Here is a 22,874-nt window from a genome sequence, read left to right on the forward strand (position 1 = left end):
TATTGTTTGGCCAAATTGGATTATTCATCCCCGTGGTCATAGGAAACTTGCATGATGATCCCCGTGGTGAAAAAAACTAGGAATTAAACCCCTGTGGTCAAGAATATTAGCAAATTTAGTCCAAAAGTAAGATTTCTGTTAAATGATTGTTAAAAGTATGGGTAAAACTGTATTTTCAGTTCCAATTGACATTTAAAATAAATAATTTTTTTTATAACAATTAACAAAAAAAATAATGCTTAATTTTTTAAATAAAAAAAAGCCCCAATTCAATGTTAATTGGAACTGAAAATACAGTTTTACCCCAACTTTTAACAGTCATTTAACATAAATCTTACTTTTGGACTAAATTTGCTAACATTATAGACCACAGAGGTTTAATTCCTAGTTTTTTCACCACGGGGTCATGATGTAAGTGTCCTATGACCACGGGGATGAACAATCCAATTTAGCCTTATTGTTTTTATAAGTCAACTCCTACTTTGTACCAAACATTCATGCGGTACGGATTACTCAGACCTTTTAACAGTTAAATATTTTTATATTTTAAAATAAGAAAAATTTAACAAAAAGTTTTTCATATTGTTCATTTTAACGAAAAATCATATTTTTTACACTAAAAAAATCAATCATAGTACTATTCACTTTACCCTTTATTTTGTCCTTATCGTTAAAACTCAAAGTTTTCAAATTCTTTTTTATTAGTTTTCCTTTAAATTAAAGATTTAATGATTAAAAAATTTAGAATACCGATTCCCGGAATATTAAAAAAGAGTCCCTACTTTATACTTCACAACTTATCAAAAAAGCAGTTCACAATAAAAAAAGGAGTATGATATCCACACACCCTATTTTACTTCTCACACACCTTTTTAATTTTCGACCGTCGGATCGAATGAATTGAAGAAGATCAACGGACAGAAATGATCAAGAGGTGTGAGAAAAGTAAAATGGGGTGTGTGGATAGCACACCCCTAAAAAAATATGGGTAATGCTAGAGATAAAATTTGGAGATTTAGTTTTAAAAACTAAAGAACATGGAAGTTGATAATTAGTTTATTACTTAAACGTTGATAAACATGTTTATTCCTATTGATGACACATTATTTAGTTTACAAATTTAGCCTCCAAATTTAATCTCTTTAATATTATTAAAAATATATACCTACAGTATAAAATTCATTTTTTAAATGATTAAATTAAGCATCTGGGCACATTAGAGTGAGGAGTGTGCATTTCTTTTCGTTTCTTCCCGTTTTTTGGGCTATGAAATGCATTAACATGTTGCTCAAAACATTATTTTTATTGATAATATGGGATGACGCATCCATTTTTAATATACAATTGTCAATAGACATCCCGTACAAAAAAAAAAAAAAAAAAAAAATTCATACTTGTAAGAATATGAGTATGTAAGTGATTGTTATAGCTGGTTGTTTCAAATTGATGCAGAAAAGTCTTATGAAAATAAGATTACTTTATCCTAATTTACATGAAATTAGGAATCGTAATTTGATAAAGAGACTATTTTGTTAAAGAGACTATTTTGTTAAAGAGACTATTTTGTTGTTATAGCTGGTTATTTCTTTTCGTTTCTTCACTGGTTTTTACCACTTATAATTTGATAAAGAGACTATTTTGTTGTTCTATGTGAATTCTATAGGAGAATCGTAAAGATTGTTTGCCATTATAAATAGTGGTCACTGCTTTCAAAGAAAAATAGCTCATTATTGGACTTCAACTTGTTATAAATCGAACATATTATATCTGCAAGAGACGAGAAGCTTGTTTATACCATACTTAGGGTCTCCGTATTTAGACCTCGTATAAATACTCGGGGGATTTAAATGTAATTATGTAATAAAGGAAGGGGCAAATATGTAATAAGTGAGGATCCCTTATTCTATAAAAGGACCCCTCACCCTCATAATTAAGGAGAGCCTCACATCCCCTCTTATATTCAGAGAAGCTCATCCTCACATAAGGAAGCTTTCTCTCCCTCTCAATCCTTTCAGAGAAATACAATATCAGTGTGGACGTAGCCCAAACATTGAGGTGAACCACGATACATCTTGTGTTATTTACATTTCTTGCAGATTCACGGTCGGATTTACGTTGTTCCAAGACCTCCAGTTTTGTGCATCAACATTTGACGCCATCTGTGGGAATCGACACAAAAAACTATGTCGGTTCTCTTTCATTTTTTCATCAAATCTCACACTATCCACCGTGAATCAGCAGAAACACCAAACCAAAATCCCAGTCCCATCTCTCTCTCTCTAGAAACCCAGAAATGGCTCTCCAATGGAGCAAAGATTAGCGAACACATCGCATCTCACGCTGAACCATAAGAAGTTCATCGAGACCGCTCTACTCGCCGACCTCCGAGCCGACGACCGCCGACCCTTTGACTGCAGTAACCTCACTATCAAATTCGGCAAAGAAGAGGGCTCGACAGAGGTCCAGTTGGGCCAAACTCACGTAATGGCCATCATCACTGCCCAGCTTGTCCAGCCCTACAGCGACAGGCCCAATGATGGCATTCTCTCCATCTTCATTGAGTTCTCCCCAATGGCCGACCCTTCATTTAAGCCAGGTCGCCCCGGCGAGTCTGCAATCAAGCTCGGATACGATTTTGAGAGTCGATTTGTCGATCACGAGTATGCAATTCTCTATGCGGGGGCAATCAAACGACGCGAAGACAGAGCTCAACTAGTCGACAATGGCGGTGACTCGCGCCTTCTGGGATCTTCCGAGTCGGTCCAGTGAATCGACCCCAGGTTTAGCACGCCTGAGAAATCGTAGAAGTGGAGTCCTGCGTCGGATTTGGATCCTACAACGGCGACATCACTGACTTGAGCTATGACTCGATGTCGTAGTAGAGGGTTTCATTAGTGAGCTCTTGCTTAGAGAATCGGTGAGCCGTGGAAGGGAGGCTGTCCGATCGGAGAAGCGAGAGGATGACGGAGAATATCTCCAGATCCTGGTCTATGAAAACCAAGTTCGGGTTGTCGGTGGAGCGGTTCGATAAGGCCGCTAAGAGAGAGTCGGGTCCATTTGCCTGGATCGTTTTTAACGTCATTTCGAAGTACTTGTCGTCGACATTGAGCTTGATACGGTCGTCGGTGTGGGGCCTAGAGGATCTTCAAGTACGCCGACTGCAGAGGGCTGTGACGGAGAATGATAGAGTTTATCTCATGAGGGTTCCTTCCCCTGGTTCCTTACCACCTCTTCTGGCATTTTCCATGGTGAAGCCTTTGGCAATGAGCAAGGTCCTGGATGTGAGCAAGGAGAAGACGTTTGCCAATCTTGTTCCAGACAGTAGCGTGATATGCTCTTTCCAAGTGCACTGATGTATCTTCTCAATGACCAAAATATTGACGATGACAGCTAGTAGCTACCGGCCTTCGTGGCCCATCATCTCAAGATGGGGTAAAGCAAAAGCAAAGCAGAAAACGAAAGCAAAAGCAACGCAGAAAATGAAAGCAAAAGTAAAAAAAATAAAAGAGGGACTCCCATTATTCCCTTGTCTGTCATTTTCCAAAAGAAAGAAAAATAAAGAGAAAGAAAAAGGTAAAACATTCAGTAGGCACAATACACACATGGAAAAAGATCTGCAACAACCCAGTATGTAGTAAGTGCAGTATGCACTAACGATCTGCAACTGTCGAACCTTTTGTGTCAAAACCTTTATTTTGAATGATGTAATATATTTTTCTTATCTTTCGCAGATATCTGTATAAACCCCCCCATTAGAGGGTAAAAAAAAAAAAAAACACTGTAAGCCCAAAATAATGGGCTGCAATACTATAAGGAGGTTGAATGCCCATATGCCCAAAAGAGCCAGGCCCTCTATTATAACCAACTAGGTGATCAAAAGTACGTCCAGTACTCCAAAATTATTCGGCAACCTGCCGCTATTATCACCAACCAGGTGATCAAAAGTACGCCCAAGTACTCCAAAATTATTCGGCAGCCTGCCGCTATTATCACCAACCAGATGATTAAAAGTACGTCTAATACTTCAAAATTATACATGAGCATCACTCATGTCAATCATACATAAATATTCATGAGCATCACTCATGTCAATCATACATAAACATTCATGACTATCATTCATGTCAACATTCATGAGCATCACTCATGTCAACATTCATGAGCATCACTCATGTCAACATCCATGAGCATCACTTATGTCAATCAACATAAACATTCATGAGCATCACTCATGTCAATTAGCTTCGAAAGATTCATTTACAGAGCTCCAGCTACGAGAGCTTCAGCTTCAAAAGCTTCATTCACAAAGCTCCAGCTTTAAAAGCTTCACTTGCAAAGCTTCACTTGCAAAGCTTCACCTACAAAGCTTCAGTGCAGGGTATACAAATACCACATTCGGACAACCGCCACTTCGGCCCATACATGGATCAAATTTGAAGTCTCTAGCCAACAGACTCTATTGACTGAAGACTTGGGGGACTACATTATGTACCATATATTGGGCCTCAATTGGGCCTCATGAAAAATACTTGGGGGACTCTAGCCCATTATTCATGTATTGAGGAGCGACCCCTTATTCTATAAAAGGGACTCCCTCACCATCATTAGAGAGCATCAACTCTAGCTCGTTATTCATATATTGAGGAGCGAGCCATTTTTCTATAAAAGGGACTCCCTCACCATCATTAGAGAGCATTGCTACCTACTGAGCAACCACCTCGCCGTGAGCATCAACTCTATCCCATATTATGTATTGAAGAGCGATCCTTTATTCTATAAAAGGGACTCCCTCACCTTCAAATGCCACAAGCCGAGCCAACCAAGGCAACATAAGCCACAAGTAGAGCAGCCTCGCAACATATGCTACTTCTAGTTGAACATCATTTTAGATTGGGCACCGCCTCATATCGAGTATCAGTTCTAGACAACATCTAGTTACTTCGGCCCACACATGGATTGAATTTCAAGTCTCCAGCCAAAAGACTCTCTTGACTAAAGACTTAGGGGACTACTGTTTATACTATACTTAGGGCCTCCGTATTTAGACCTCGTATAAATACTCGGGGGACTTAAATGTAATTATGTAATAAAGGAAGGGGCAAATATGTAATAAGTGAGGAACCCTTATTCTATAAAAGGACCCCTCACCCTCACAATTAGGGAGAGTCTCACATCCCCTCTTATATTCAGAGAAGCTCATCCTCACATAAGGAAGCTCTCTCTCCCTCTCAATCATCTCAGAGAAATACAATATCAGTGTGGACGTAGCCCAAACATTGGGGTGAACCACGATATATCTTGTGTTATTTACATTTCTTGCAGATTCATAGTCGGATTTACGTTGTTCCAAGACCTCCAGTTTTGTGCATCAACAAAGCTTACGACTAGAGTTGACTATGACTTCATCTTCATCGTTTTTAAAGGTAATATTTATTTTTACAAGGCCTGAGATAAGGATTTATTGAAATGAAAATCATTTGTCCATATACCTTCTGTCCAAGTTAAAAATTCCTGAGATGATCACGTCTTCTCATCAAGGCATTAAAGTACGTATTTGAATAGATTTTGTGTGCAAAGGTAATATATAGTCTCTATAGAGCAGTTATATATATTATGAATGCAAATTGTCGATATATTATTGATAATTTAATCGCTTACAACAAATCGTATTGACATATTGTTGATGTATTTTTAATAATATTAATGCATGTCCATTCTTTATTTTGCAAAAAAAAAAATTGATAGTTTATTTGCCTACAATTCAAAACATATCCGTTGCCATTTAGTATTTACAATAAATTAATAATCAGTAACTACATTAGGCCATGCACCATGCTGCCCCTTTTGAACCATGAACATATAAACAAACTTCCGAGTTTAGTCACTCCATTTGAAAAATAGACGGCATGCATGATATACTAGTCTCCCAAATGACCAAAGTGAATGTGTATTAGTTAGTTTCATTTTGTAAGAATCGGTAGCTACCTATCGAACTCTTTTGAAACTTAAACTTTTAAATAAAAAATTGATCCAAGCCCTAGTCAATATAACCCCATCCTGTTCACGATTGAAAAGCTCACATACGGTTGAAAATTAATACTTAAAACCCATATACATAGTTAGGGGCATGCCGCATAGCTCTGATGTGTCCATATTTTATTTTTAACGAATATTTTCATAAAAATTGTATTTCGAATGGGTTACATGATAGGGTGCTCAGAGTTACACGAAAACGAAGAGAAAAACAAGCTTTTGGGGTGCTTAGAGTAATTTTTCCATGCAAAAGGATTTGATGATCCGAGTCGAAGCGATAACAATATTGAAGTTGTGTTGAAGCAAGCAAAGGAAAGTAGTGGCTCGGTTATAGAGAATTTGAAATAGCTGTCCAAGTTATTTGAGGGGAGATCTAATACTAGTTTGACCTAAGTCGATTAGGTTAAGAAATAAATTGCCCTTACCTTGCCGTGAGTTTTATATAAGGAGTTTCTTTCTTCTTGAGAGAAAAAGAGACAGAACAAAACATAGGGCTGCGGCACAAAATGGAAGATACTTTAGAGAATTTTTTTTAGAGCTACGATGTAGTCTAATTATGAATACTTAATTTTTTTTTTTTTTTGCATTGTTATTATCAAGCTTTGCATCAATTTTGAGTATCTTATGCTATTCGTAATGCGCTTGGATTTTATTTAGATGCTTGATCACCATCTAGGTTTTGTTAAGTTGATTACATGCAAGTTGCAGTCGATACCATGAATTTCTTGTAGATGCCATACAATTAGGGTTTGTGTGATTTTTCAACGATTTTCATAAAGCTAATGGGTTCTTACTTGTTTAAATTCGTCTAGATGTCATAGGTGGTTAACAATATGTAAGGATACCTTTGATGCAACCAGATGCCTTAGGTGTTACTTGTGCATAACATATTAAGGGGTTGAGTAGAATTGGTTACGATGAATTCGGATGCCATAGGTCTTGTTTTCTTATGTTTTTAATCTCTTATTTCCATGCGTTTTAATTTCATCCTTAATTTATATTTCAGTTTAATTCATAATCTCATATCTTTTCCATTAAAAGTTTTCAATTATAATTTGTTTCAATTTAAGATTTTTAGAATCAATTTGATATTTGTGGGACGATATCTGTGTCATTCGTTATACTAGCTATCATCTGATTCATATACTAGCTATCATCTGATTCAGATACTTGCGAGCACTATAATTCGAGACTTAATAAGGTTAATTTTGGATATCTAATTTTCTGAATCAAATAAATTTTATAAAAGTGATCTTTAAAATGATTAAAAAAAGGAACTGTTTCAATTATGATGAATATCCTCTTTTTTCATAATACTTTTTCAGTTTCAGGGATGATCTTTGTTTTACTCTCTCCTCTTGGATTTTGTCTATTGGATATTCATAAAAAGTCTTAGTGGTTAGTAGAACTCTACTAACCAAACGGAAAGATGTCAATATTAGGTACCAAATGGCCCTAAAAGCCTTATAATATTAGTTTCCCTAACCAAGGGACTTAAAGAGTTAACAATTAATACTATTTTTGGGTCTTTCTCACATAGACTTTTGCTCGGCTCATCCCGAAAAAAGACTTTGCCAAACTACTCACTCAATGTTAGACATGCATGGGGTAGCTGGTTTTGGCATAAGGATTATACTAACTATCAACTAACAATTATATATACATCTGATACCATTTTCAGAGGCACGAACTAGGGCGGGTGACCTAATCTATATACACGACAAGGATTTGTCACCATGGCGTTTATAACTATCATATCCACACAGTACACTTGATTCCACTTGCTATTTCATGTGAAAAAACTCGGGAACGATTAAAAAACAAAGGGGAAATTATGATTTTTTTTAATACTCGATCTCATATTGTACTTAAGCCGGCGAAATATGTACGAATGTCCCTTTGGTCGCGATGAGAGATTATTCACCTTCATATAAAATAATAACAACATTGCTAAATATTCCCATCGTGCCCAACTGCTGTTGACAAACCCATTTTTTTTATTTCTACTAAGCTTCTCATAGGAGGACTCTTTTATTTAGAGCAACTGGAAAAAGGTACGTAAGTAAGTCCCTATTCAACCTCTTGGGAAACTTCAAACCTTTTTTATTTCTAGCACCAATGTGCTTAAGAAGCTTAACCCTCTCTGGATGTTGTAAGATAACGTAATTTACAACTCTTTCTTAAGTTGGTTAAATGATGGTTGGATTACCTTAGTACGGGTAAAATTTGGCGAGTTAATTAGTATAAAGTTGTAGACTTTCATGCAAAAGTTATTTGATTCATTATCTACACTACATTTAAAGAAAAAAAAAGAGAGCAAAGGATGATATGGTACTGGAGCTTATGCAATATACAGAACGAACAAGTCAAATATCAGAGAAATTTGGGCTGGTCTTATACCTACACTTGAGGTTGAATATCCAATCATGCGGCCGCATCCCGCATGCGACGATCATCTTCTATTCTTGATTAACTATTTTAAGTCGGTAGTGGGGAACGATCAAACATTAACATGAAAGGGACCAACTCACCATGCATGCATGCATGATAAAAGTTGATTTACTGCTGGATTCCAACCCCTGTGCTACATCGTACCTTCCATACCACAGATTATATATTGAAAGTTGTTAAACCTTCATAGTCCTTAGTAGTTTAAAACTAAGGAAAACTAATGAAAAATGACTTGAAAACTTTGAGTTTAACGATAAAGACAAAATAAAGGGTAAAATGAATAGTACCAGGATTGACTTTTTAGTGTAAAAATGTGATTTTTCGTTAAAGTAAACAATACCGGGAGCTTTTCGTTAAAGTTCTCTTAAAACTATAGTTAATCTTACTTTTACTATTGGCCATATAATTTTTTTTTTTCTGTCAACGCAAGTGTGTCAGTTCATGGACATGCCAATGAAATCTCATTTCATGGTGGGATGTTAGGATATAAAGGGTAAAATTGTGAAACTTGTCACTATATATAAGCTTGTGTGATTAATTAAGCAGTTAGAGGAATTGTTGCAGACTGTTGCCGTTGTTAATAAAAAAAACTGTTATGCCTTCATGTAAATGGATATAAGGAAGCTTTAGCATAGAAGAGGCAATCGCAATACAAGAAGTCATTCTTTTTATGCTTCTTTCTTGTTTCTCTAATTTATCTAATATTTTAATTTTTAATAATATCTGATATTACTAATTCACTCATGTTATAAGTTATGTATCTATTTATTAATAACCTACACAAGTCCATGAAATACTATTATTCACCTGTATAGCATGTGAATTAATAACTGCATGAAAAGTCAAAAATCTTCCCTATCGACCACCGTAACATATTTAATATCCGAACAATTTATGACATTTAAAATATTTTGATATTCCTCTATATATCTTTGTTTAGATTAATCAATGCAATATTACTCACTTATTAATTTAATGAGATTTCTTGTTCAACTTAAAGGTAAAAAGAATAACAAACCAAAATTTTAAAATTCTAGCCGCATAACAAAGGGAAAACAAGAGAGAGCCGTAAGAAACTAGAGATCTCCTAGAACCTCTCTACAGATAATCTTATTCTATCGTTCTGTGTAAATTTGTGTTTCCCTACTATTTTGTAAGGTTTGTTTTGATTGTTTTTGCCTTATATGGTTTGTCTCTCCATAGTAGCTATCTATGTCTTCTTTGACCAGATCTATAGTTTGCCTTTCTTGCCTTGTCAGATCTTTTTTCTTTTTTTGGGGGGGGGGGGGGGGCATCTACTATGTCTTCTTTGACTAGATCTATAGTTTGCCTTTCTTGCCTTGTCAGATCTATGGGTGGGGTGGGGGTTGCCTTGATTAGCATAAGGTTGATGTAGATATCTTTAGGAGTGATCGACGGTGTTGGCTAATTTTACTCTGTAAAGGTGGAGCTAAATGGTGATCTTGTAAGATTTAGTTTATGTTTGTAATAATCAAAACAAGAGTTGCTTGTGTTTTGCAGACTCTCTTCAAGCGAACTTTGTACGTAGTCTCTGTTGTGTTTGACTCATAAATTTGTGAGTAATTATGAGTCATGTGTTGAAAAAAATTGAAGACATGGTGACTACCACAAACAAAGTTATACTTTATAGACTAGGTATAGACTTTGGTGCATGCTAGGTAGGCTAGGTGATGATTAGATCATGTGAACTTAAGACTTTTTGGTCTTGGTTGTTGGCATAGTTGCTAGTGTATGCCTATAACTAGATGCAATATTTGTGCATTTAGTAATGTTTAGAAAGTGGGAAGGTAAGCATCATAGAAGCATCCAAGGGGAGAGCATCCGGCTTTCCCATGGGAAAGGTTGAACATGGGTTGAGAGAAAATCAAGAGAGCTAGAGTGAAAAGTATTCTAGTGAAAGAACTCTTGGGGTAGAGTGAGGCTCTTGGGAAAATTCTATGAGTGGGTGTGCAAGGGATTCAAGATTGAGTTATGTTGATTTAACTCATGTGTACTTGTACTGTTATTCATAGTGAAGAGCAATATCTCTCCGGGGACGTAGGCATGTTTTTGCCGAACCTCATAAATTTCTCGATGTCTTTATTTCTTGTATTTTATTATGTTCAACTGAGTGTGATTTGGTGAGGTTGTAATCTGAATCTCGTTTCTGCACTAACGAACGGGCCAAGGCACAACAATTGGTATCAGAGCATTGTTGGAGGCTTTGGTTCGTTGGAGGTCTAGATTTATTCACCATGGAATTTTCAGTTGAGCAGTTTAATGGGAGTGGTTGTTTTGCTCTTGGCAGATGAGAGTAATGAAGCCCGAAGAAATGAAAGACATGTTCAGGGATGCTTGGATCAACTGCGAAAGTTGATGTTGAGGAAGAAGACAAATGCCTCTTTCTTCTTACCTCACTTTCATATTTGTACGAGAACCTTGTGAAACTTTACTGCATGGAAAGATACAATAAGTTTGGAGCAGGTGCAAGCTTCTTTGGTGTGGAATGATACACAAAAGAAGATGACCATGGATGATGGTGGGCACAAGACTGCTTTAGCTGTTCAAGGTTGGAATCGTGGAAGCAAATTGGAAAGAGGATCTGAGAGAGACAGCAGGTTCAGATCCGGTTTTGGAGGCAAGGGTCCACAGTGCTACGGTGCAAGGCCGGGTTGTAGCAAGTTTGTGGCATAAGGCTTCGAGTATGCCCTCTAAGTACTCGAAGCAACACTTTTCCTAGTGATGTTTAGCCTCAAGTGTTGCAGGGATTTTGCAGCAGGTGGAGCTATGGGATTCACAGGTGATGAGATGGTCATGAGGAAGAAGGAAGTGTGGGAATTTTGTCTGGCTCGATGGGTTGTTGCTGGAAACGGGCGCGCTGACGAGTTTCCAGGTTACAGACAATAAAGAGGAGGAAAACCTGTTGGAGGAGACGAAGGTGTGTCGAGATCCTGTCTGAAGCTAAATGGTGAATTTTAGCTTGCAGCAGCTGCACATGCATTGGCAGTGACTGAATCGGAACAGGACCAACGAGGTTGATTCAGGGTGTGTATGTTGGTACGTAAGGCCAATGGGCTTTGGTGATGGGTGCAAGGATTTTTGCATGGTGTATTCGCCAAGGTGGAGATTATTGTGTTTGGCTCGTACATTTGTGAGTAATTATGAGTCATGTGTTGACAACAATTGAAGACATGGTGACTACCACAAGCAAAGTTATACTTTATAGACTAGGTATAGACTTTGGTGCATACTAGGTAGGCTAGGTGATGATTATGTCATGTGAACTTAAGACTTTTTGGTCTTGGTTGTTGGCATAGTTGCTAGTGTATGCCTATAACTAGATGCAATATTTGTGCATTTAGTAATGTTTAGAAAGTGGGAAGGTAAGCATCATAGAAGCATCCAAGGGGAGAGCATCCGGCTCTCCCATGGGAAAGGTTGAAATGGGTTGAGAGAAAATCAAGAGAGCTAGAGTGAAAAGTATTCTAGTGAAAGAACTCTTGGGGTAGAGTGAGGCTCTTGGGAAAATTCTATGAGTGGGTGTGCAAGGGATTCGAGATTGAGTTATGTTGATTTAACTCATGTGTACTTGTACTGTTATTCATAGTGAAGAGCAATATCTCTCCGGGGACGTAGGCATGTTTTTGCCGAACCTCATAAATTTCTCGATGTCTTTATTTCTTGTATTTTATTATGTTCAACTGAGTGTGATTTGGTGAGGTTGTAATCTGAATCTCGTTTCCGCACTAACGAACGGGCCAAGGCACAACAGTCTCTTTATATGGTATAGGCAAGTATGATGACTCTCACTATATGCGAGTTTGTTCGTTGTGAGGTCAATTTGGTAGTTTCTACACCAAAGTACCAGATGTACGCTTGGGGGGGGGGGGGAAATGCATCTACTATGTCTTCTTTGACTAGATCTATAGTTTGCCTTTCTTGCCTTGTTCAGCTCTATGGGTGGGGGTGGCGGGGTTTGCCTTGATTAGCACGAGGTTGATGTAGATATCTTTAGGAGTGGTTGATGGTGTTGCCTAATTTTACTCTATAGAGGTGGTGCTGATTGGTGATCTTGTCAGATTTAGTTTATGTTTGTAATAATCAAAATAAGAGTTGCTTGTGTTTTGCAGACTCTCTTCAAGCGAACTTTGTACGTAGTCTCTTTATATGGTACAAGTAAGTATGATGATTCTCACTATATGCGAGTTTGTTTGTTGTGAGGTCAATTTGGTAGTTTCCACACCAAAGTACCAGAGGTGCGCTGTTTGAGTTTGTTGATTTTACTATTAAACGATGCTTTAAAATCATGAGGTAATTTGGAGCTGTAATATTTTTTTTTGCAATGTTCAGATAAAAACCTGACGTTTTTCCCATCTCACTATTAATTGTTTTAAGAGTATTCATCTTTCAAATCTTGCCACATTTTGTGATTATGTGTCAAGGAGGGTACAATCCTCAAGGAAAAATCCCTTCATTTTGGGTGCGGGTCTCACATCATTTCTGCAAATAATTAAACATTTGCTCTTGTGTATTGGTTGAATTTACACAAAAGAAATAAAAATACAACTTAAGGATAAATTTTGGGACGTATTAGGTTATTTTCCATGTAAATATTGCCGGATATGCTATTTAATTGTAATTACTGGAAATGGAAAGATATCCAACTGTTGACAATTTACATAATAACAAAAGTGACAATATAATAAATATCAATCTACGCACAAAGGAGTAAAATGACAGCACAAGTACTATTGCTTTAACATTCAATAAAATATCATCAGTTCAGTCCCATACTTTGTAAGCTATGAATTTGTTTGATCGTGACCATAGATAAGGTGCCCCGAACAAGATGGATAATTGTAATTCGCCACCAGTTGTCCTCATTTTTTTATAAAAAGAAAGATTCAATAAAATAATTTGTACTATCGTAACTGACCACATTATTTTTCATATACAAAGGAATGATATACTAGATAGTCCTCAATTTTTTTTTTCTGGGATAGCATAAACTATAAACATGCAGCATGAAGAAATGAAAGGTTGAACCCAAAGTCTTGGACATTTGATAGTACTCGTGGCAAATGATGTCATTTTTCTAGTTGACGTGGGTCGTTGTGATTGCAGTAAATTATTTAACATTTATATTATCATTGTTTGAGATATCATTCTCATGAGTGAGGATATTGTTAGAATTTCAGGTCAAGCATATCAATACAGTTACAGTGAAGGAGAAATCAGCAATAAGTAAATTAGGAAGAATTGTAGATATTTAGAAATCGTCCTGGATCTCCTATTTATTACAGCATAGAGTGACCCCACCTTGAGGCATGAACCTTGAGGGCCTTTGCTCTGTAGACATTCCTCCTGCATATCTCCATCACCACCTCTTCCCTATATATATAAAGAGGGTGATGCATAAATGAATTTCTCATATATACAAGAAAGAAAGACATCGTAAATATAGATATCTGGAGAGTGAGGTGATTCGGGTGACGTGTGCGTAGGAAAAACACAGGATCAATCTCTATTGTCGTTAGACTATTGATTGGATCGAAAGAGAGAGAGATGGGGGAAAAGGGAAAGTCACTATGTTGTGATAAGGAGCAAGTGAGGAGGGGTCCGTGGAGCCCTGCTGAGGACTTGAAGCTCGTTACTTTCATTCAGAAAAATGGCCATCATAACTGGAGGGCTCTCCCTAGGCGAGCAGGTAATCTTAATCTTGATCCTCTCTCTCTCTCTCTCTCTCTGTGTCATTGGTGACATGTTGATTTTTCATATATTTGGCATGTATGCGAAAATGAAATGGTGTTCAAGGATATAAGTTTACAAATTCTTGATCAAATTCCCCAAAAAATCGAAGTTCTATCTTTTATTTAGACAAAGTAATTTCTTTTCTCTGGGTTACAATATTTTGGATCAATCTTGCATTGAACATCCCTTCGAATTCTTCAAATTCTATTATGTTTTTGGTGACAACAAAAGATGTCATTGCCTTCAAATTCCTCTTCTTGGTAAACACCTTCAGTTATCTTTCAATGAATTGCATTTTTGTTTCTTGCTTTCTTTTTCGCGGGGTTTTATGTGGAAGAAGGCCGTTACAAGTTTTAGTGATAGAGTAATGTTTTTTATTTTTACGTGCGAAGTTTAATTCTCAAGTCCTCGTAAATGTTGAATTTTTTTCGTGGATTTTATGTGAAATAAGGCCGTTACAAGATTTAGAGATAGAGTACTTATTTTATGCGCGAAAGTTTAAATTGGTACTCTACATCTCAAGTCCTCCTAAATGTTTTTTTTTTTTAATGAATCCAAATGTTGAAATAAAAAATAAAAAATAGTTTCCTTAACTTCATTTGGAATCTGTTTTTATTCCTAAACTGGCATGAAATTTGGCTTCAATTGTTTACGACAGTGTGTTAACAAGAATTTTGTTAATTAGCTACCTTAAACAATAAAAAGCAAACCAAGTTTGAAACGTTTTTAATTTGATTTTAAATTTTTATTCAACCTCTAAAAATTACTTTTTGGAAGGCTATATAACATTTAATACCTAATCCTTGTTATTGCATATCTGCCTAACTGTAATGACCATTGTGTGCATCCTTGTATGAAAATAATCACAAGCAATGGCAAACCAATACTTGCTTTCTGAAACATGCATATCCTGTTCGAACGTGTCAAATTTTCGTGAATATCAATACCCCTTACCTTCTATACTACAAATTATGAATTTTATTTTTCCCATGACAAATTATTATGATAATGCGCTTTCTACAAACGAACTAAATGTTATTGACTTAGTTTTATAAATTCAATGTTATTTTTCATTACTTATACCACGTGTTTGTGTTACAGTCACAAACAATTTTTTCTTGTATTCTTTGTGGTATGGACACACGAGGGCCTTGTTGTTGTCTATCTTTGGCTTCATCATTTAGCTAGACTAGATTGTGGAATGTTGGTCCAAGTTTGAAGAGTGATAGGGAGAGGTTTCCTAACTTTTGTATCTTTCATGTGACTCTATATATATATATATATATGTATGTATATATATATATGTATGTATATATATATGTATATATATATGTATATATATAATGTATGTATATATATATGTATGTATGTATGTATATGTATGTATGTATATGTGGTTGGAAAATCTCATCAATTACCTCTAGAAAGACCAAGTGTTTTGTGTCAACATAGTTAGGAATTATTATCAATCACATCAAGTTTCCTTTAAGTCTTTGCATGGCTGCGAGATGAAATGTCCCTTTCTCCACTTTTTATTTCCCACCAACATTAATATATACTTCGAATTTGAATAAAGGCTTTTTAGCTAAAATGTTTTTGAAATTTGCATAATTTCTCACTTTGATTCCTGAGATTTGAAATCAATAGAAGTGGTCACTGAGATTATCCACCACCAATTATTTTGATCATTCCGTGAAAAATTATATTAAATAAGAATCAAAATGACAAAAATACCTTCAATTATTTTGTCATTTTATTATTATTTGATGGAGATTTTTCACGGAATGACTAAAATTATTGATGGTGGACAATCTTGGGACCACTTCTATTGATTTCAAATCCAGAGACCAAAGTGAGAAGTTATGCAAATCTCATAGACCATTTTAATTTGTTTCAGAATATATGCTAGTAACATTAATATTAATTTGTTTTGAAGGTTTGATGAGATGTGGTAAAAGTTGCCGTTTGAGATGGATTAACTACCTTAGCCCTGATGTGAAGCGAGGGAATTTCACAAGAGAGGAAGAGGAGTCCATAATGAAGCTACATGAAGCCTTGGGAAACAAGTAAGATCCAACATAAATCTCATCAAATATAATTAGTGGATTAATTGAGCTATATTTTATTACTAACTTATTCTCGGCATAGTGGTATATAATTCTATTTTGGATATGAAAAATATTTCAGGTTTGAAGCCATTCCATTACTCATTATTGATACACAATAAAACTATATTTTATTACTACCTTATTTTCAATCTGGTATTTATTCATTTTTTTTAATATTAAAGATGCCTCAAGTTCGAATCCCCTAATTACCAGAAACTTGTGCAGGTGGTCGACAATTGCAGCACATTTCCCAGGACGAACGGACAATGAGATTAAGAATGTGTGGAACACTCATCTAAAGAAAAGATTGGCTTGCCGAAACCTATCTTCCTTAACATCCTCTTCCTCATCATCTTCTTCTACTACTACTACATTATTGTCTAGTGGAAAACCAACTGTAGGAGGAGGGGATGAACTAATTGAGCATCAATCTGCTGACCAAGAAACTAGCATGGCCACCAACAACAAGCCACATGAGCCATGCAGTTTGACAATTCAAGAAAACCCCAATCATCAGGATTTTCCCATGGAATTAACAAATGATCCCAAGGGGTTGAAAGAGTTGACAACTTCTTCTAATGTTTCATCTAATGAATCCAACGGCTCAAGTAATTCCAGCCAAGTTGTTGGTATGTCAAGGCCAGGAGCAGAAGAGCAGCAAATGGATGATGATTCGATTGACCTTTCAGGAATTTTTGATAATCCATTTGAGTATGACTCTGACTTTTGGAACCTGTTGGATGACTTTCAGCCACTCCAATCAAATGAAGTCCAAGTACTTCATGAGGCTGATGAGGCTAATTACCAGAGCTCAGGCTTGGGACAAGTGGAAAATGGGAATTGTCTTAGTTACTTGCAAAGTGAGCTTGGATTTGAAGCCGCAGCAACAGAGAGTGAGATCAACAACCAGGAGATATTACCAAAGGATGCGACTGAACAACCAGTCATCCCAGAGACCTTTGACAAAATGCCAAACCCTGCAGGATATGACGAGAGCATGGATTACTTTCAAACGTGGCTTTCTTCGCCACAAAACAATTCCACCATTTAAGTTAGTGAAATTAATGCTGATATTAGTTGAGTCATCCTGACTACAGTTTTAAAATTACAAATAGGGGAATTGCTTATGTTATGATGATGGAATCTTTGATGTAGTTTTTCATAGTTTATGTCAAAACACAGTGTAGGTTGAACAATTAAACATCATCAAATATTTTTATAAAAGAGTATTTGTCTTCCAGTTATTATAATATTTTTCTGAAAGTTTTGTTTATGTGTTACGTATCTATTCTAAAAAGAAAGATATATAACATATATGATAAGTGCAAACAAATTCTCCTCCTTTCATGTGATGATGTTCAAACATCTTCAAGTGGTTGGGTGAGATAGTTCCCCTCTTGATGAAAAATATAATAAGCTGAGATGAAAAATACGTTTGAAAATTGTAGCAGCAATTCACATGTTTTAGTAACAAGGCAATTCGACCACTTTGATTTCACCATACCCACAGTGACTATATATATATATATATATATATGAAATTTGAGTGAAAAGGCACCCTACCCACAGTGAGTAGGTAATAAACATTTTTTTTTTAACATTTGATAATGAATAAAAATAAAAATTGAGGGAAAATGTATATGGTAAAGACATGCAACCAATCATCTCAATTGAGCCTAAATATAGGGTGCAAAGCAAAAGTGTGAGTGTACGAAACTACAATATATAGAAGAGAATAGGAATCAACCAACTTCAAACTTAATCAATTCGGCTAGAATGTACAATATCCTCTTTCACTTGTGGGCTAGGTAAAGTTAGTAGTTAGGAAGATGGGAATTTACATGGATTAAACTCGTATGAAGGTGCATATATATAGCTATTTTTTGACATTGCAGAAAAGCGTTATCTGCATAATATTATAAAAATTTGGTATGTGTTTAAAAAGTGAAAAGAATACACACACACACATACACACATATATATTATGAGTAACTAGCTAGCACAATTAAATGCCAACACTTGTGCCAATCAACATCATATGACATGTACAATCTGGTACAAAGTTTTTCTCAACATTCCAACAGTCCCATTCTTATCTGAATTTCAGCCACACCGGGAGTCAAATTATTTGTGATCATCAGTTAACCTAAAATTGACCCAGAAATCAACTTTAACTGGAGAACCAAGCGTTGAGTAAAGAGAGAAGAATTATTATTTTTTTATTTCTAATAATTAGCTGTTGTTAATTGTGAGCAAGTGGATAATTAAGGTCCTCGAGGGGTTGGTGCATTGGTCCAATTAAATTCAAAACCAGTATTTTCTAACTGTATGATTAATTATCGTAGTGGGTAGTTGATAATTTCCACTTACACCAACCAGCTTGACATATTTCCTTCGTTTCCAGCTCCTCGGAGGAATTTAGGACAATACAAGTAGGAAATAGAGTCAAAGTCTATGAGCTGAATCAGTAGCTACAACTGATCTAGCAAAACCCCTTTTTGTCTCTGAAGAAAAGTACACACAGGATTATCAATCCATTCGTGCGGGATTGTAAACAATTTGAAAGAATTTTGGGACAGCTAGAATATCTCAAAGTTGAAATTTATGAAACATGAAATAATCAACATTAGAAGTTTATTGGTTTGTGTTGTGTCAGTTCCGCGAGTATTGTGGCCCTGCTGTTTTAGTAGTAGTGTGATGCAGTCTCGCTGTTTAATTTAGTGGTGGCTTTGATGCTTGATTTCTCGGGTCTCTATAGTCGTTGGAGCAAGTTATACCGTCTGCACCTAGTTCTTCTGTGTGGTAGTCATGTAAGGGTTTTACCTTATTTGTTAGCTGTGCGAATTATATCCAAATCAAGACATCGATCACTGGAGAATATATACTCATTTGGCACCTCTTGTAAATTTATTGTGTTAATGAAATATCTCTATTGTTGCTTGTCAAAGAAAAAAACTAGTTTATCTTTATGAAATGATTTACGCACACACTCACCCTATACCCCCTTGTTTTAGCTATGAGATTGAACAAATAAAAAAAGAATCAATGATTATAATTAAGAGAAGTATGCAGGAGGTGAAAAACAAGCGTATAGAAATCACTTTCCTAAATTTTTTGTTAATATTACGTATTCGCTATTCATTCTTGCAGCAATCCAACCTAATGGTTCATGATGGTGTTGGATGAATTGTAGACCTAGCAAATCCTATTTTTAATCTCATTCTATGCAAAACAAACTTAACATTGTTATATTATAGAAAAGTTATGCTCGTTTGGTACACATGATTGGATAAAATAGAAATGGAGGCCTCTTAAATTTCAACTAGAATTGTAACGAATAAGTTTTCTTCGTAAGTAATTCATCTTCTATTATTTAGATGGTCATAATTTTATAATTTCTCCCATCAACATACCTTAGATTTTGAAGGTAATCCATTCCAATCAAACTATGCGTTCCAAACGAGTCATTCATTAAATTCTTAAGAAATTGAAATAAGTTTAAACGAGCCATTGTTTTCCTCAAGACCGAAGAAATAAAGAGAACCTTTGTTACGAAAGAGTCAACCCAGCTTAAGGCCCAACAAAAACGGGTCAATTATATTCAAACCGGTCGGCAACCCGTTTTGGGTTAAACACCTCCCCCTGGAATCGTCTTTCAATTTGGGGGTTCTAAACTCCCGCCTCCCTCTCGCCGCCGTCTGCAATGGTGGAAATCAACGAGCTCGCGTTCCCAGAGGACGAAGAAGGAAGCAGAGTGTTTAGGCAGCTGAAAGCATACTGCTTTGAGCTTCTAGCTTCTCCAAAACCCCAAGAAGCACTCCTCTGCTCTCTCGTCTCTGCACCATTTTCTTCGCCAGTCTCCGCCTCATGCTCTCCAGCCATCCTTCGAGTAAGCACTTGAACCTCTCTGTAAATTTTGCTTCTTTGCCTTAAATTGCATTATTTATATGTGTGTATACTTGTACTTGTGTATATGAATATATATGTATATAGGTGTCGTTATATATGCTTGCATGTATAGGTATATTACACTAGGGGTGAGCTTTGAGGGTTGGAATTGGACGAAGCATTCGTAACTTGATCGAGTTGTTGCCTTAATAATTTTTAATTAAAGAGTGAATCCTTGTGTCTTTAAGTTTTAGTGATCGGTGCAATGTTCGAAGGTCGGGGGAATTGGTAGAGTGGAAGGTATTGGGTTGAATTATGTTAAAAAGAAACCAAAGTCCTCACCCCGATTGCACAGAACTTCGTGTTGGTGTGGTTGAGCTATACTTGTTGGGTTAGTGTACACAAAGTCAAATTGTTTTTGAGTTTCTGGTATTGAAATTTGTTAAGTACTATATTGTGATATGATCCGAGGTGGCGGAGGAGCAAATTTTTCACTTTTCCATTAGTGGACTCAGTGTCCCATTGTTCAAAGTCACAGTGAATGGTGGGTTCAACATTAAAGTTCCTAGTGATCCACACCCAAGGAAACATAGTTTCATCACTTATGCTTGTCGTACAAATTTGTAAAAGAATTTTGAAATGTGAGTGTGTAAGTACGTATACATCAGCAAGCATTATTTCCTTGACATCGTTTTTTCTCTTTCTGCTACACGCTGTTTCTGTTGCTGCGTCTATTGGATGCAGCTGTTGACTTGACTGTAGAACCTCAAAGAAGCTTGGTTCTGAAGAAAAACTTGTGACTCATAAGGTCCTAAAAATGCCTCACAAAGTGAGCGATAGTGTTGCTGAATGTTGCTTCAGTGCCTGGAAGAACTGCTCAAGAAGTGTCGTTTTGGATCTATAGATCAGGTAAGTTCAAAGTTGGCTGCCAAAGAAATGGCATGGTTTTTCCATTAGTTCAAAATTGTTTTGTATGTTGTATTAGTTAGTTTGTTCCTGTGAATTGTTGTCCCAGAAGGCAGTCTTCACATTTGAAGCACAATAATATCCTTTGCGGTTGGTTGTAGTACTGAAGAAGTTGACTTATGGGGCTTTGGTTTCTCCATCTGACGCATCAGAAGAGTTTCGTGAAGGAATTTTTAAGTGTTTTGGGGGAACTGCTTCTGAATTTACTTCCATGCTTTGATGATTCTTGTGCATGTAAACAAATATTTGGTGTGCTTATGCTTTTAGAATACAGAGACATGAAAGCTCCACTCAGTAGAACTTGAAAAGTATGATTCAGAACCAGATGAATGTTTGCTTGCATTTCTATAGTCAAAGATTGCTTCTGCAAGTGTTGGACACTGGCTATCACTTCTTTTCAAAGTATGTTAAGTTGTGACAGTTGATTATTCTATAACATTAATTTTTCTTATGTTACTCCTTTGTGGTTTTATGAATAGGGTGCAGATAATGAGGCTGCACAAGGACATCTAGGTAATGTAAAGCTTCGCATTGAAACCTTTACGACGCTACGTGTGCTTGTTGGTAAGGTAATCTTGTGAAATCATGTAGGTTCTAACTTTTATGGCAATGATTCATTAAATTTGACTTTGGGTTTCTTTGTTTCTTCCCCTCCTTCATTTCACAAAGTTCTGATCATGAGAAAAGCTTAAATACTATCTTTGACACTTTATGAATCAATTGGTGTACTGAATAAGAATCAAATTATGCCAGTGGTGCGTGATCATTCTTTCCCTAACCTATTTTCCTTAGTCGGGCATAGGCGTGTTTTACTTACTCTATTCCTTTTGTGACTTGGATGACTCTGTTGTTGGCGGCTTGATGTGCTTTAAGCTCTTAACCAAGAATTTGTTAACGGATGAGAGTGATCTGATTTTGTGGATCCTTTTAATGCACTACTATTGTTGCATGTCGGTTTGCAGGCTGTTGGAAGATGTTTATGCTTGGTGAGCAATGTAGTGCAAATTTGTGGGGGAGGTTTCTTTTCACAACGCTTCCGCACTGACGGCTCCCACTTCTGGAAACTTCTACCCACTGCCCCATTCCACAGAAACCCCAAATTGAAAGAGGAAAGAATCCCTCTGCAACTTCCTTACAGAAGCAGAGTCCATGGCTGAAACTTCTAATCTGAAAGTCCAGGTTGCGGTGCTCAACATGGCATCACCCCCCACGGCCGGCATGCCTGAAATCTCCGAAATTCTTCTCCCTTCCTCTTCTCCGAAAGAGCACCTTTACGTACAGTATGGAGGGCAGAGTTATGGTTTCGATATTAACTTAGATTCTGTAGAAATCTAATTGTGTGAAATATTAATTAGTGGATAAACAGATGTGTTATAATTGTGTGAGATATTAATTACACTAAAATTAAGACCCTTTTCAGGTGTGCAAGTTGAATTCTATCAATTGGTGGATAAACATTTCTACACATGCGTCGAAATGGTTGAAGGAAATACAAATATTACAGACAAACCAACTACATATCAGAAATAAAAGAAACTAAAAAGTTTAGAAATAAAAAGCGGCCAGCAAAAACCCGAACTCAAAACAAAATTAAAAAACTCGAACCCAAGAATAAAATCATCATGCAACAGAATTTTGGAAAGAAAACAAGAACTGAAAATCCACACTAATCGCACC

General features: G+C 36.3%; 3 protein-coding genes across 12 annotated transcripts; all 3 read left to right on the forward strand.

The window, feature by feature from the left end:
* Window positions 1–2,304: 2,304 nt before the first annotated feature.
* Window positions 2,305–2,769, forward strand: LOC126584472 (exosome complex component RRP45B-like). The gene has a single exon (XM_050248837.1). It carries the CDS (start codon window positions 2,305–2,307, stop codon window positions 2,767–2,769), a length of 465 nt encoding a protein of 154 aa, XP_050104794.1.
* A 10,981-nt stretch (window positions 2,770–13,750) lies between these two features.
* On the forward strand, window positions 13,751–17,587 carry LOC126586291 (transcription factor MYB58-like). Its single transcript, XM_050251100.1, has 3 exons — window positions 13,751–14,191; window positions 16,172–16,301; window positions 16,569–17,587. Exons 1-3 carry the CDS (start codon window positions 14,050–14,052, stop codon window positions 17,392–17,394), a joined length of 1,098 nt encoding a protein of 365 aa, XP_050107057.1. The 5' UTR covers window positions 13,751–14,049; the 3' UTR covers window positions 17,395–17,587.
* A 2,274-nt stretch (window positions 17,588–19,861) lies between these two features.
* Window positions 19,862–22,607, forward strand: LOC126584872 (uncharacterized). Of its 10 annotated transcripts, none has more exons than XM_050249245.1 (4): window positions 19,864–20,232; window positions 20,703–21,140; window positions 21,677–21,766; window positions 22,160–22,607. In XM_050249245.1, exons 2-4 carry the CDS (start codon window positions 21,081–21,083, stop codon window positions 22,352–22,354), a joined length of 345 nt encoding a protein of 114 aa, XP_050105202.1. In that variant the 5' UTR covers window positions 19,864–20,232; window positions 20,703–21,080; the 3' UTR covers window positions 22,355–22,607. The 10 variants fall into 10 exon arrangements, 3 of the variants coding, with proteins under 3 accessions (XP_050105202.1, XP_050105201.1, XP_050105200.1); XM_050249243.1 differs by having other exon boundaries at window positions 19,867–20,232; window positions 20,976–21,140; XR_007610153.1 differs by having other exon boundaries at window positions 19,862–21,599; window positions 21,677–21,710.
* The last annotated feature ends 267 nt before the right edge of the window (window positions 22,608–22,874 follow it).

Source organism: Malus sylvestris, chromosome 10 (assembly GCF_916048215.2).
Source record: "Malus sylvestris chromosome 10, drMalSylv7.2, whole genome shotgun sequence".
Taxonomy (NCBI): domain Eukaryota; kingdom Viridiplantae; phylum Streptophyta; class Magnoliopsida; order Rosales; family Rosaceae; genus Malus; species Malus sylvestris.

What these genes read in the sequence shown, in the direction of transcription:
- LOC126584472 (XM_050248837.1), top strand. Translation starts at nt 2,305, where the DNA reads ATGGAGCAAAGATTAGCGAACACATCGCATCTCACGCTGAACCATAAG.
- LOC126586291 (XM_050251100.1), top strand. Translation starts at nt 14,050, where the DNA reads ATGGGGGAAAAGGGAAAGTCACTATGTTGTGATAAGGAGCAAGTGAGG. An exon ending in GGCTCTCCCTAGGCGAGCAG is followed by an intron (nt 14,192 to 16,171) that starts GTAATCTTAATC and finishes TTTGTTTTGAAG; the next exon opens with GTTTGATGAGATGTGGTAAA. An exon ending in CATGAAGCCTTGGGAAACAA is followed by an intron (nt 16,302 to 16,568) that starts GTAAGATCCAAC and finishes AAACTTGTGCAG; the next exon opens with GTGGTCGACAATTGCAGCAC.
- LOC126584872 (XM_050249244.1), top strand. Translation starts at nt 21,081, where the DNA reads ATGTTGCTTCAGTGCCTGGAAGAACTGCTCAAGAAGTGTCGTTTTGGA. An exon ending in GTTTTGGATCTATAGATCAG is followed by an intron (nt 21,141 to 21,676) that starts GTAAGTTCAAAG and finishes TTTTATGAATAG; the next exon opens with GGTGCAGATAATGAGGCTGC. An exon ending in TACGTGTGCTTGTTGGTAAG is followed by an intron (nt 21,767 to 22,159) that starts GTAATCTTGTGA and finishes GTCGGTTTGCAG; the next exon opens with GCTGTTGGAAGATGTTTATG.